Here is a 15,363-nt window from a genome sequence, read left to right as displayed (position 1 = left end):
ATTTTAAAATACATTATAAATAGGATTCTCTGGCTGCAAGAGTGTGTGACATGCTTGTACAGTGGAACCTTGTGTTATGTACCGTCCTCCTTGCGAACGCTTCGGGTTATGAGCTCCACTAACCTGGAAGTAGATGCTCCTGGTTGCGAACTTTGCCCCGGGATGCTAGCGGAAGTTGCTTGGTGACAGCAGCGGGAGACACCATTAGCAAAAGCACGCCTCATGTTACGAGCAGTTTCGGCTTAAGAATGGACCTCTGGAACGACTTAAGTTTGTAACCGGAGGTACCACTGTATGTGGTTTTTGCCATCTCTGATCCCTTCTGTGCTGTCAGAACTGCAAAGTACTTTTTTGGACCCTGAACAGCCACTGGATGCTTTGCAGCTCAATGCATTTGGTGGTTGCCTTTCATGCATAGCCTGCAGACGGGAGTCACTATCTGCACCATCCTCCCCTTCACCAACCGTCCCCATTTGCTCTGCAAAGCCTGCCGGACTGCCACTCTGAGGGTTGACGGGCTGGATTAGGGCTGCCGCTGGAGTTGACTTGGGCCCTCATTACAAAAGTGGCAGGAGACTTCCACTTCAGTTGATGACCCCAGTTGTGATTTAAGACCCCGGAATCACCCAGAAACACCTGTAGAGGCAATCAAACTCAGACTCTTGTTTTTCACCTGTCATTTCAGTTCTATTGGAAGAGGCTCATGGTGGGAAAGACCATGGGGAATACCTACCCAACTTGCCTAATGCCTGGTTGTCCCCCACCACTTCCTGAGGAAATAATCCAGTTGAGGCAAAGATGGAGGGGAAGAGCAATGCTGGGAAAGAAAGAGTAGCAAAATTGCAGAAAACATAACCAACAGCCCATCCCTGGTGCGCAGCAAACTACTGCATATGAACCTTGAAATGTGGCAAGGGTTAGTCTCCCCCACTCTCATCACAAGCCGACAACGTGTCTACTTTAGGGGTGGCTAGCTCCAGATGATGTTGGATCACAACTCTCATCACCATTGGCCACACTGGCTGCGGCTGATGGGTTTTGCTGACCAACAGATTTTAAAGGGCTACAGGATACAATCCCTAGTTCTCCTTGCACATATGCATTGATCCATGCATGGTGACTCTTCTAGCATTTTAAAAAGACCTTTCCACAAAACCAATTCACCTGAATTTTTTATTCTTTTGAACAGGGACAGAAAGGATATCCAGGACCACCGGGTCATCCTGGAGACCAGGTGAGTGGCGCTTGTTGTTATTGTTGCCGTTGCTGCTGCTATTGTTGTTGTTGTAATGTTCTGTTTCAAGAGTGACTTAACTAGTTGTGGCAGCTGCCCTTCCTATGGCATGTACTGGATTGGTTCAGAAATAAGTCAAGTGACTCCCCCCCCAAAAAAAAATCAAGAAATAGCTCTGGTTATTTCTGAGCCAATCCCAGCTACTTGTTGAATTGATTGATTGATTTGTTCCAAGGCTGGAAATTTAAAGAGGTTAGAAAGACATACACTCCTTGCCCCAAGGATTTCAGTTGGTGCAGAAAAGAATTTTGGGAGCTTCTAAATTTCAGCTTTCCTTGGAGGCTGATGTTACGGAGCCCCCAAAGCTCCTTCCTTCCTGGGTCTGCGCCTTGCAAACATTATCGATGCCTCCATTTAAAGCCCGTCTTTCCCTAGAATATGCTTCCACCTGAAAGTCACTTGAAACCTGCCCTGGTATCTCTCATCCAGCAACGTGTTGTGAAAGCACCAATTTATTTATCGATTTGTTGTTTGGTTTATTTTTACATCCCAGGTTTTTGACCCTCAGGTTCTGAAAGTGGGTTTGCAGCTTTTCAAAAGGCAACTTTAATAACTCCCTAACCCTGCCTGCACCCAAATCCCAATGCATTGGTCCTAATTATAAGGCATAGTTGTGTTGCAGCCTATCTCTCTCCAGCATCTGATCACTTCCCTATTCTTTTGTCATGGATTTAAAGAGAAACCCATCCACACCATCAATCCTCTTGGTCCCAAAGCACTATTCCCAGATGTAACTGGAGGTCCCAGAGAGTTGGCTGCTATATAGGCATTGCCCCTAAAACATAATTGGATGTCCTCATAAGGTTGGCTCCCGTTGGCATTTGCCTTAAGCAGATTTCTCCCAGGGCTGCAGAACTGTTTTCATGACCCAGAAGCCAAAGCCGAAAGAAGCTACTGTCTGTTCTAACTTTGGTTAAGTTCCATTGGCAGATGTTGTACAGCAGTTACCTAGATCAGAGGCTCCATGCTCTCTTCCTTCCAGGGCTGGAAATCTTTTAATGCGCAATGAGCCAAAGCAGGGAGGAGCCCCCAAATCTCCCTGGCCCATTCGCCTCAAGTTGCTTGGACCTCTTTTTGCATTTTGAGCAGCCCACTCCTTTGAACCAAATGAATGAATCAGTCAAGATTTAATAGTCAGCCAAATATAGATTACAGTCAAGAAAACCGAAATAAGCAAGTGGATTTTAGCAAACAAAGTTATTAAGAAGAGCATAATCAGACACATACAGTGGTGCCTCGCAAGACGAAATTAATTCGTTCCGCAAGTTTTTTCTTCTTGCGAGTTTTTCGTCTTGCGATGCACGGTTTCCCATAGGAATGCATTGAAAATCAATTAATGCGTTCCTAGGGAAACTGACTTCAGACCAGGTCCGGGGACAGTCTGTCCCCCGACCTCTTCTGAAGGCTGGGGGGGGGGGACAAGGGCTTTTCTTCCCACCCCCAGCATTTTAAAAAACCCCGGGACAGCGGAGGGCTTCTCCGCTGTCCGGGGCGATCTTAAAATGCTGGCGGGCGGCATTTTAAAATCGCCCCAGGACAGCGGAGGACTTCTCCGCTGTCCGGGGCGATTTAAAAGCCCCTGGGAAGGCAGGCAGGGGGGACAAAGACTTTTGCCCCCCGCCAGCCTTCAGAAGAGGTCCTGGACCTCTTCTGAAGGCTGGCGGGGGCGTAAGTCTTTGCTCCCCCCCGCCTGCCTTCAAAAGCTGTCCGGCCAAGGCTTCGTGGACCTCTCCGCAAGCAGCGGCAGCGCTGCCACTGCTGGCGGAGAGTTGCCGGCATGCCGAAGCCTGCGTGCGCTGAGATCAGCGCGCCCAGGCTTCGCGGACCTCTCCGCTAGCAGCGGCAGCGGTGCCGCTGTTGGCGGAGAGTTGCTGGCATGCCGAAGCCTGCGCACGCTGAGATCAGCGCGCCCAGGCTTCGCGGACCTCTCCGCCAGCAGCGGCAGCGCTGCCGCTGCTGGCGGAGAGTTGCCGGCATGCCGAAGCTAGTGCGCGCTGAGATCAGCGTGCCCAGGCTTCGCGGACCTCTCCGCCAGCAGCGGCAGCGCTGCCGCTGCTGGCGGAGAGTTGCCGGCATGCCGAAGCCTGCGCGCGCTGAGATCAGCGCGCCCAGGCTTCGTGCACCTCTCCGCCAGCAGCGGCAGCGCTGCCGCTGCTGGCTGAGAGTTGCCGGCATGCCGAAGCCTGCACGCGCTGAGATCAGCGCGCCCAGGCTTCGCGGATCTCTCCTGCCTTCAAAAGCCGTCCGGGATAGCGGGAAGCGCTTCCCTGCTATCCCGGACTGCTTTTAAAATGCTGGCGCTGGGGAGCAAAGCCTTTCGGCCCCCGCCAGCCTTCCTGGACCTCTTCTGAAGGCCAGAGGGGGGGGAAGGCTTTGCTCCCCACCGCTAGCATTTAAAAGAGGTCCCCGGAGATTTCCCTATGGGCTTTCGTCTTGCGAAGCAAGCCCATAGGGAAATTCGTTTTGCGAAGCGCCTCCAAAACGGAAAACCCTTTCGTCTAGCGGGTTTTCCGTCTTGCGAGGCGTTCGTCTTGCGGGGTACCACTGTATAATAAAACACCTGTAATACGTAAGACATGCTTAGATATCAAATGAAGATGTTTGCACTCCAAAGGGATCTCTGGGGATCATTTCAAGTGTTTGTTGGATTCTGCTTTGATTTATGTTGGGGCCCCTCATGCTATCTCAGTGTCATGCGGCTGCCGATCCATGGAGGGCAAAGCATGTGGAGATGCGTTTTCAGTTTCTAAATGTTTTCTAATGTTTTCAAAACCTTTATGTTAGGGATATAGCTGTACATTTACTTTACCTCCCCCCCCGTCGTGCATTAATGTTTCAGCTGGAGTGGACTGAATCGCTTCTTAAAGAAGGAGGCTGTAATTTAATTTTCTCCTACGCCCACCTCACCCCTTTTCTGTTTAGATTAGCGTGATGTTTACAGTAAAATAAATAAATAAATAATGAACCCGATGAATGGCAGAGTCTGTTGAGCTTGATGTGAAAGTATTTTATACACAAATTCATTCAGCATGAAATCTATTGCTGGGAATTCAACATTCAAGCAGTTGGGGCTTTGCTCAGGACCTTCACTTCTTGTATTATTGCATTTATAACCCACGTATCCTCCAAGATGCTCAAGGGGGCATGTGTGACTGGTTAGGCTGAAAGCTGGTGACTGGCCCAAGGTTGCCCAGTGAATTTCATGGCCAATGAAGTTCAACTCAGAGTAGACCCATTGAAATTAATGAACCTAAACTAGTGGTGTCCATTTGATTTAAATGAGTCTACTTTGTGCATGATTAATGGTGAGTACAACCCTAAGTACATATTTGAACTGTGGTCTTGCAGGTCATAGTCCAGCGTTTTAACCATGACACCACACTGACTGTCTCTGCATGTGATGAGTTGCATTTCACCACTGTATTCTGGGAAACCCTTTCACAACTCTGCTGTTTCACATCAACTGCTGTTGACATCTGTGGGATTTTACTTGTGATTCAGTCTTCATCACTTGGGAAAAGCTGCAGCCCAGTGTTGGGGGAATCTGCTTTGCACTCAGAAGGCCCTCTACCTGACACACTGGAGAACTGCTGCCGGTCAGTGTAGACAGCACTGAGCTGGATGGACCAGTGGTCTTTTGGTGTTCCTATATATACTCATGGCAAATTCATTCTCCAAATATGGATGTTTTTGCAACCAGAATGACACCGTCCATGCATGAGAGGTGGTCTTAGCAGGCTCAGAGGAACACCAATGTTTGCTGAAGTGCAAAAAATGTTTAGGAACATCACCCCTCCCATCACACACGTACGGACACACACAAAGGACTGGGTATGCTCAATGGGCACAGAATACTGACTATTGGTAATGGGAAAATCAGGACGAGGTGGAATGACATGTTCTGAAACAGAGCATAGGAACACAGGAAGCTGTCTTATACTGAGTCAGACCATGACTGCATCTAAATCAGTATTGTCACTGATTTAGTAATACTAAATAAGTATTGGCACTGACTGGCAGCAGCTTTCCAGGGAATCAGACCAGGGGCATCCCCAGCCCTCCCTGCATTGAACCTGGGGCCTTGCAAGTGCTCTTCCACCGAGCTACAGCTCTTCTCCAAATGGGGCGGGCCAACTAGAACCCTAAAAGAAGCACCCTATGCTGCAACTTTTTGTTGCATGTCCCACTGCTTTCTTTATAATGCGTCAGATGTTATTTTCTGTTCATTTTGATCTACCTGCATCTTCAAAATGGCGGTGGGAGGGAAGATGCTACTTGTGGTGAGAACATGGAGAGAATGTTGGATTCTGTGAAGCAAATGCTAGTTTAGTTAGTCTAGGAATGGGGAAATTGTGGCCCCCCAGATGCTGTTGGACTACAACTCCCATAATCCTTGACTGTTGGTCATTGTTGGCCGGGGCTGATCGGAGTCCAATAACACCTTGAAGGCCTCAGGTTCTCCCTGGTGTAACCATATGCAAGCTCTGAGCTTCTCCGTGCTTCTTTTGTGGATGGGTTCCATATGTGCTCCTGATGCTCTTTCTGTCAGATGGATCAAAGTTCATGCACTGTGTCTACTGTGAACCTGTTGTGCCTATCAGCATGTCATCCACCATGTTGAGAAAGATGAATTTATTATTATTATTATTATTATTATTATTACTACTACTACTACTACTACTACTACTACTACTACTACTGTTATGCAGGTCATGAAGCCAGATTTAATTCTTCCCATTCCCTGCCCTGCTGCCCTTTCCTCTCTTTTTTTACAGGGTGAACGAGGATCTGACGGGAACCCAGGTGCCAAAGGTTATCCTGGCAGGCAGGTGCAGTAAATCTTACCGTGCTGTGTACAGCATAGGGGTTTGGTGGGCAGGCAGGTAGATGGCTATGGTATCCCACAATTAATAAGGGATTCAGTCCCAGCTATAATGTGTTTGCATGCCAGTATTGTGATTAGGTAATTTTAGACTCTGGACCACTCAGGGGGGGGGGTCCCCCTTTGTAGGTCACGGTGCGAAATGCCTGGTCCTTGAGATGTTGCTGGACTCCAGGTCAGTCAGCCAAGGCAAGCATGCCTAGTGGTCAGGGATGTTGGGAATTGTAGCCTAGCTAAGGCTGGGTGGAGAATTTGATTCAATTGGCATTGAAAGGTAAACTAACATAATTTGCACTTTCTGAAACACTATGCACAAGCTGAAGCACTATTCTGAATTTGCAGTGTGATTCCCCAGCAAAGTAATGTGCACACAAATGCATATACTGGATAAAAAAAATTATGAAAATAGCATGCAAGCATATGTTATTATTTTTTAACATTATCTTGCAAAAAAGTGTGTATGCTGATAGCTCCCATCATCTCTGACCACAGGGATGAAGGTCACAGGTTCTCCTATCCCTGACCCAGAGGCCACAGGAGTTTTTAGTACATGTACGCCGTGCAGTCTTCTGCATGATCTGCTTGTTTCAGTGGAGGAAAGCATATGCATGGCTCTCCTCTCTGTGCAAAGGAACGGGACAGGTCATGTGCACCAATGGCTCAGCATGCGCCAGAGTGCATGCAGCACTCTGGACGGCCCCGCCCACATCTTTTCCACTATGCACACCTGTTGTTGCTGTGTCTAAAATAATAATTGCTGGATGAAATGTGGTGTGAAGGGCAGCTGTGTTGTGTATGTGTGTGTGCTTATGGAAGGGAGATGTTATATAGCTGCACCTTCTCTCTTTGAGGCAATGCAGTTGTTGAAGAAGCTGCAGAAACCAAAGTTCTCTCTTGGAGGCAGCTATAAAAGGAGCATCAAAGGCTTGGCCTGCAGTGAAGCCTAGCTGTATGCCAGCCTATGTTGCTGAAAAGGGTATGCAAGCTTTTAACTGACGTTGGTCATTCTGAATGGGCAGGAGATTGTGGAACTGACTTTCAGATTCATACCTGACACAGTGCAGTCACCATCAATCAACTGTTTTTTTCCCCCTTTGCTATTAATAGAGAAATCCTGGCATGTGTCACAAGACTCTTTGTTGTTTTGGCCCGTTGTACGTTCCTGTAAATAACAATACTAAATATAAATAAGTAAGCAAGCAAGCAATGTTCCACAATGTCCACTTATCCCTGCATGGCTCAACAAACTTTTCAAAAAGTTTATTCAAGGCACAGCAATAGAGGCCATGAGACAGCAGGAATGCTTTCTCCCTGTAAGTTTCCAGCTTTCCCATTTGTTTGATGAAACGTTCTGTCTAAGCCAAAGGTTTGTGTGCTTTTTTCACCAACAGAAGCTTATTCAAAGGGGGGAAGGTGCAGAATAGCCCTGTTTCTTATCCTCTGGGACCAATATAGTACAGCTGCCCACACTAACCTCTTCAGTCTCAGTTATGTTTACTTTCCTTATTCGGTGCTTTCATTACTTCTTCTTTTGGCAAGTTTTGGTTTTGCATCGCAGTGGAAAAGTTGGAAGCTTTGGCTTCTTTTTGGTTCAGGCGTCGGAGGCAAAGTTGTTAACTTTGGCCTGATGGCAGAAGCATACAAACAAACATTTTGACAGTGGGATCTGGGTTTATCTTTCAGAGCTTCCTGAATTGGAGGTGATGGAAGTGGAGGTGGAAGGAGATCGTTCAATTTCATTTAGTCTGGCAACTGGCATAGAGTAAATAACCATGGAAGTTTATTATAGGAATGGGAGAGAAATCTGTTTCACTTTGCATTTTAGTACAAGCTCACCTAATTTATACCCCCTAAGCCCATGAGCAACTGAAACAGAGCTATCCTTTGTAATTCACATGTGTATGAACTTTGTGACACAGCTTGCCACAAAAAAAAAATATAAAAAAATGCATATGATAGGAAATGGTGCACAAAAGTACTTGCAGTAGTGATGGTAACATAAAAAAAATGCATAAAACAAGGGAATGGCTAGCAGAAATGTGCCTGTTGCACAGATGAATATCCACACACTGATGCAAAACTTAAGGGTGGAAGAATAAGAGGAGGAGAGATTGAAATTAATACATTTTTTCCCTATTCCCTAGTCTCAAATAGGAATATTTTATTTCAACAGTGAGAATGGATGAGCTTTACATTTCCAGACAAATAGTCCTTAATCCTTATTCATCTTGCCAGTTTTTTTTTATTTACCCCTTGCAATTATACAGAATTTGAGATTCTCGTAAGTTCCTAGTCCTCGTGAGTTCTGCAAGTCAAACTACATGGTAACATGTAGTGTTCAGCTATGCCTTTGTTTCATCTTTAATTGGTTGCAGGTATGGGTGGATAGATGGGTGGACACTGTTGGGAAGAGGAGGCGTATTCCCTTTCTCTCCAGCTCCAACTGGGACTGAAATCCCCCTTTGAAACACGCCTCTGAAGCTGGGGTCGCCAACATGGTGCTCTCCAGATGTTGCTTGGCTGCAGCTCCTATTAGCCCCAACCAACTAGGCTAGTGGTCAGGGGTAATGGGAGCCACCTCTAGAGGGCATGTTCACACCCACAGCTGCCCTGCAGCCTATCCAATAAAAAGCCATTGAAAAATAGAGGGGGGTTTTGGGAGTCCAAAACATCTGGTGGGCACCAGGTTAGGGAAGGTGGATGTAGCGCAGCAACACACAGGTCTCTGGTTTCACAATTCTAAGCTTCATACCACCCAACACCTTCCCTATGACAGGTCCTTTGTGAAGGCAGCCAGCCTCCTCCATTGCCTTCCCCACAGCAGCTGGTTTCCAGAAGTCTCCTGCTTCTGGACCTACATGCTCACTTTTTCTATCAGAGCTAAGCATTGGCCATGGGCTTAACTTGCCTCTGTTTACCATCAATATCACATTCCTGTAATTAGGAAAACCTCTGCACTCTCACCCCCACCCCCCAAAAAACCTAATTTGACAGAGCAGGGTTGAAAGTTGCTGGCCTGGGATTTAAGCCCGGCTTTCCATTACCTTGTGATAAATGCAGCTGATAGCTTCTTAATATATTAGCACAGAGGTCAACCTGTAGCCTGTACATGTGCGTGAGCAACTTACTACAATCTGATATCAACCAGCCTTTGCTTTTCCCTTCTTGCACTCAGTCCACTCCCCTGTTGCAGCTGAGCTGCTCTGGAATGGAGTAGAATTTACTATGAGTTCTGTTTTAAAATGTGAATGCCTGCAGAGCTATCTCCCTGTAACAATTAGGGCATTTGTTTCCGGAGGCTTATTGTGATAATGATAATTCTTCCCCTCTGAATTCCTTCCTAGCTATCTCTTGGGCTGCCTCCTAAATTGCAAAGAGAAGCCAGTTTCCAGATGTTTGTGTGTGTGTGTTTGTGTATTTTAAAAAAAGTTCTAACGTGTCCACATTTATCTGTCTTTCTTGCTTTGCTTTGCTTTTCCCTTCTTGTGTTTCAGGGTTTACCTGGACCTATAGGAGAACCTGGTCCAAAAGGCAGCCGGGTAAGTGAGAGAGAGCCTTGTTTATACATTTCCACTGACATGGACGAGGAGGGAACCAGTAGGCAGTGGTGACTGGGGCCCACTTGGACCAGTAGGGTGAAAGGCAAATGAGCCAGCAGTAGGTGAAGCCAGAGCCAACAGATTCTGGTGTCCTCCCCCACCCCTGCCACCCCATGGTCCTCCTCCCTGCCCTGCTGAGCTCTGCACTGAGCCTAAGGAAGAGAAGGAAGCTGACAACCAGCACTCTTCTTTGAACTGACTGTAAGTTGGAAGGCAAGCTGGTGAGGAGGGACTGAAGCACACCTGTTTGCCCTAATGGACCAGCCTTCACTCGCTCCTATAACCTCTGGAAACAGTGAAGAACAGCTGCTAAGGAACCCCTGACAGCAAAGTTGCCCACTGCACTTCTAAGACCAGCAGTCCTGGCATGAATGGGAGTAAAGCACACATGTAAACTGGGAGCACAGGTCATTGCCAGGCTATAGGGCTCTGGGTTTTAAATGCCTGGGCCAATGAGACTTGCTCTCCTGGAATGAGGAGCAGCTGGAACTGATCTGCTTGCCCTGGCTCCTGCCTGCCAGCAGCTGCTGCAAAAGGAAGCAGTCCAAGGCTTGCTGCCAGGTTTGTGTGGAGCAGTGGGTCTGTGTCTCAGCAGCAAACGTTACCTTCTCCCTGAACCAGCCTTGCCTGTCCTATTGCCTGGGGACCTATTGCTTCCAAGTGTCCATGAACTGCTGTGAGCCTGCTTGTTGGCTATCAGTATCTTCCCAGTTATTCTGCCCTGGCACATGTTGGGGGCTGAGCCAGGCCCAGCCTCCCTTGCAGCTGTCCTGCCCTTGGCTTACTGTCCTTAGGTTTTGCAGGAATTGCCCATGGTTGAGCAACAGTGGATTCACTGGTGTGTGTGTGTGTGTGTGTGTGTGTGTGTGTGTGTGTGACTGTCCTTAGGTTTTGCAGGAATTGCCCATGGTTGAGCAACAGTGGATTCACTGATGTGTGTGTGTGTGTGTGCAGGAAGGAAGGTCTCAGCAGATGCCTCTCTTCCACTCTTCCTTGCTCTGCCTAATCAACCCTTGCATAGGTTTGCCTGCTGTCTTTGGCAACAACAAATCCTCAAGCAGCATGTAACTGACGTGTGGAAGAAGCTGGGGGGTGTCTGTTGGGTTCGGCCTGTAGCTAAGCTCCAAGATGAGATGCTAGAAATGCTGAGGTTGGGCTCTGTGGTGGAACCCCCCGCCCCCCCGCCCTGTAAGTGGAAAACAAGCACAGCAAGGCATGCCCAGCCCATGATATTCTGCTGCCTGAGGCAGAGGACAAGACGGCATGGCCTCTTCCTTCTCTACTCAATGTACAGAAGCTGGCTGGACTGGTGGGTGGGATAGGAGCTTACATTGCATCTGACTAGTTTAGGGCCCCAGGTCAGACCCTGTGGCAAGCCCTGCTACAGCCAGGGAACTCTCGCTGCTGTCTCTTATCATCTGTCACCTGAGGTGGTTGCCTCACTTTGCCTCCTGCCCTGAAGCAAAGAGGAAAGTACTGCCCACCCTGCTTCCCTACTGAGTTAGTTTACAACTTATAGGGAGGATGTGTCTCCCACCACATAGACAAACATTCAAAAGGATCAAAACAAGCCACCAAAACAATGCAAAATGCATAGATTGGGGGAGAAAACCAATCACAGTTTAAGACAACCTTAAAAAGCGTGCACAAAAATGGCAGAAACCACCCAGCACAAAACTAAGTCACATTATAAATACTGTATTTCAGCCTAATTTAAATCCACCCATTAAAAGCAGCAGGGAAGAAGTGAGATTTCTAGAGGCATTTGAAACTATGAAGGAGAGGAGCTTGTTTAATGTCCAGTGGAACTGATTGCTACAATTGCGGGGCAAGACCCTTTTTCATCAGCCTGATTGTCCTCACAGGCAAGCACCTGAGCAGGGTCTGTGAGGAAGATTGTAAAGCAGAGGAGGGGATCCTCTGGCCCAGGAGAAGACAGGATGTGGCTCTCCAGCTCTGTCTGAACTCTTGGAACTCTTCTCTGCCCACAGCACTTGCCAGCCCTGCACAGGGACAGAGCCAGGATTGGGGGGGGGGGCAGAACCTCAGTTTGCTATGTATTTTTATCAGTTTTTTTTATTTGGGTGTGTGTATGTGTCCCTCCGTGCCCCCTCCCCCAGGTACACCCATGGCCCTGCATCACACCTGCCTTGAGTATCTTTGGTGTAATTGAACCTCTGGCATGTGGCCCTTGGAAGGTTGTCCAGAAGGGAATGTGGCCCTTGGCGCAAAAAGGTTTATCACCCCTGCTTCAAAGTACGGGCTGTTTGGCCTAAGTGAAGGGGGTCCTGCATATTCTCTCTTTTCGCTTTGTTAGGTTTGTAGGATGTTGTAGATGTTGATTAGACAGATTCAGTGGCCTGGTGAAGAGTGGAGAATTGTTTTCAGCTCAACTGCTGCATACCAGTGGTGGGTGGGAGCAGAGGAAAAGGTAGGTGGATCAACAGATGCAATTTTTACCTTTAGTGCAGGCTACATTTCAGGTGTGCAAAAACCAGGTATTTCTACCTGCACTGCACCCCACACAGCTCCATCACCTGTCCGAGCATGCAAAGGACATGAGCAAGTCTCAAAGATGCCATCAAGTCAGCAAAGCACTTGAGCAGACAGCACAGGGCAGGGCCCAGGGAGAGTCCAGAGGGCCACGGAGAAGACTGGAGGGCCACATCTGGCCCCTGGGCCTGAGGCCCGGTACCTTGTTTTAGCTGGATAACGAAATGGAACTTTCATGTTCATAGGCAGTCTACCCCTGACTGCAGTTGCTGCGGTAGCAAACAACCTGGGGAAGTCTTGGTCCCCCGCTTGGGTTAGGTGCACTTTTTGTCTAACCCTGAAGGGCTCTTCTAGTGCCAGAGCTTAGCTTTGTAAGGAGGGAGCCACTCAAGGGGCCACATTTTGACACCTCTGCTTCTAACAGTGAACCAGCATCTTGAACCCACATGCAAAGGCCAACACCTCTGATGCCACAGTAGTGCTTTGTGTCCTCACTTGGGCTGCCTCATCCTGACTGTTCACTTTCGAGAAGCTTCTGCCTCTTTTCCATTCCACCCTCCTCTTCTTCACTTTTATTGGAAAGAAGCAGAGCTCCGGTTAACTGCCTCCTACTCTCCACTGCAATTCCAAATCAACATGATGCTCTGAGCCAATAAATCCATCTCCCTGGTTGTCATGTGCTCTTTTTCCTTGTGAGCAGTAAATGCTACCAGCTGGCTCTCATCACCGGGAAAATTGCAAGCGATAAACAAAGGTTGACCCCATCAGTGGTTTTCATTCTTGTACAAGGGAAGAAGGTGGGGGAATGGGCTGATCAGCTGTTTAATATCCTGTAATGACAGGCTGCTCCAAAACACAGCCTATCCCCCAGCTGTCCTTAAAAAAAAATGTATGATGGAGATAACAAACACATTTCCATCCTCAAAGAGTGAGGGGGCATAGTCATTTTAGTAGTTAGTTTCTGAAACAGAGAGCCAGATGGGCGGGGTATGTATAAATAAATAAATAAATAAATAAAATATTATTATTAGTTGGGTGAATGAGAATGCACTGGAGGTGGCTGGCCAGGGTTAATCTGCAAACTGGGTACGGAGAGAACATTAGGTTCCATTCCTGGTATCTCAGGGTGGGAATGTCCCTTGTGTGATGCCCCGGAGAGTTGCAAGAATCCTTGCAGATGATAAACTGCTAGACAGGCTAGTGGCCTGACCTGGTATAAGGCAGCTTCATATAGAATCATTGAATCATAGAATTGTAGATTGGAAGTGACCACAATTGCCACCTAGTCCAACCCCCCTGCAATGCAGGAATCTTTTGCCCAAAACGGGGCTCGAACCCTTAACCTTGAGATTAAGAGTCTCATGCTCTAATGACTCAGCTACCCCAGCATTTCTCCACATGTTGGTGCTCTGAATCGCATCATCCCAGACCATTTGACATGCTGGCTGTGGCTGATGGGAAACCCAACAACTTCTAGAGGGCCACAGATCTTCCCCATCCCTGCTGTATTCTCCCTTGGTTCCTGAAGGTCTTAGTTATTTCCTCCCTGGTGGGGTTGTGACACAAAATGCCAGCAGCAGAAACTTTTGCACACACACATAGCTAACCTGGATCAAAGCTCCATTTCTCCCAGGTCCACCCTGAGCCAGCCCAGGTAAGGCCCTAGCTGGCTGGCGCCTTCCTTTCTGGAGTCCTCATGGTCCCTGGTGTGAGGGTATGTGCCCTTGGACTACATCGTGGAAGCCAGCACCATGCAGTCCATGGGCATATACACTTGCCCCAAGGTTTATTTCATCACGGCTTCCCTGGACCAGCGCTGGAAGATGCTTTATTTGTTCTCAAGGGACAGGACTTGACCCCAACCCACCGCATCAGAGGAGACAAAATGCTCTTTGTTTTTTCCTTTCCCTCCATAGGGGTACATTGGACTGCCAGGATTATTTGGGCTGCCCGGTGCTGACGGCGAGCGAGTGAGTTTTTGCCTTCTTTGTGCCAAAACTGCTATCTGTCTTGTCTTTCTCATGTTGTCCATGCCGCTGCCTGTCTTGGTGGCTGCCTTGATCTTTTCTCTTCTTTGGCAGATGCACATGTTTTCTGCATGAAGCACAACATGCTTGTGCCCCAGAAGTCAAGGTCCATCGTACCCCAAAACAGCCACAATCTTGTGGCATTTGAAAATCCCATAAATGCCTCTTCCTTTCTCTGGCATTTTATAATACTAATTTAACCTATTTTATTTTATTTCATTCTGTGTTTTATGCTTTTAAAGTATAATAAGTCACTTAAAGGCCTTTTATGTAGCAAGTGCTAATTAATTAATAATGGTCACATTAATTTATATTTTATTATTTTATTATGATTACTATTGCAATTACTCAATTAATTTATTATGGGTGGTATTCAACTAACTTTTATTCAGAGCAAACCAAATAGAATTGATGGATCTAACTTACTCATAGTCATTAATTTCCGTGGGTGTACTCTGAGTAAAAGTTGAATACTACCCTATTGATTTATTATTAAGTGTATTTTTTATGTTTCTAAAGTTTTGTAAGTAGCTTAGAGTCTTTTTACATAGCAAGCCACTTATAAATTGAATAAATAATAATAGATAATAATTATTTATTATATGATTTATTATAATATTATTATAGATCTGATTTATTATCAAACAGTTTTATTAATTTATTTCCCATTTATTATTGAATAAACAACCCTTTCATGTCATTCAGAATCAGCTGACTGAGACTGTTGTCTCTCTCAGCCTGGTATCTTCTACTGTCGGCCTCCCCTAGCATTTCATCCAATGTTTTCTCCGCTATAAAGAAAGTAAGAGCCAATTATAAACTGCTCTGTGATCCCCAAATGAAGAGCAATATAAAAATTTAGTGAATAATAATAATAATAATAATAATAATAATAATAATGGCAACCAAACCAGAGGCAGGAAATGTTACTCCTTGGAACCTTATTTCCTATTGTTCACTGAAATGCACACTGTGTGTGTGTGTGTGTGTGTGTGTGTGTGTGTTGGAGGTGGGGAGATTTTATTTTAATTTACTGATGAGGAATAAATTTAATAATGGTGGCTTCTA

General features: G+C 46.8%; 1 protein-coding gene across 6 annotated transcripts in view; it reads left to right on the top strand.

The window, feature by feature from the left end:
* COL27A1 (collagen type XXVII alpha 1 chain) overlaps positions 1–15,363 on the top strand; it is a 266,717-nt gene that overhangs the window by 72,655 nt on the left and 178,699 nt on the right. For all 6 annotated transcript variants that reach the window (XM_082208770.1, XM_082208771.1, XM_082208769.1 and 3 more), the window contains 4 exons: positions 1,190–1,234; positions 6,070–6,123; positions 9,671–9,715; positions 14,185–14,238. In XM_082208770.1, the coding sequence (XP_082064896.1) occupies positions 1,190–1,234; positions 6,070–6,123; positions 9,671–9,715; positions 14,185–14,238 (198 nt within the window). The remainder of the gene's footprint in view (positions 1–1,189; positions 1,235–6,069; positions 6,124–9,670; positions 9,716–14,184; positions 14,239–15,363) is intronic.

The sequence above is a fragment of the Podarcis vaucheri genome (genome assembly GCF_965113315.1).
Source record: "Podarcis vaucheri genome assembly, chromosome: Z".
Classification (NCBI taxonomy): Eukaryota; Metazoa; Chordata; class Lepidosauria; order Squamata; family Lacertidae; genus Podarcis; species Podarcis vaucheri.
The sequence above is the reverse complement of the archived record's forward strand: the minus strand, read 5'-3'. Positions and strand labels throughout refer to the sequence as shown.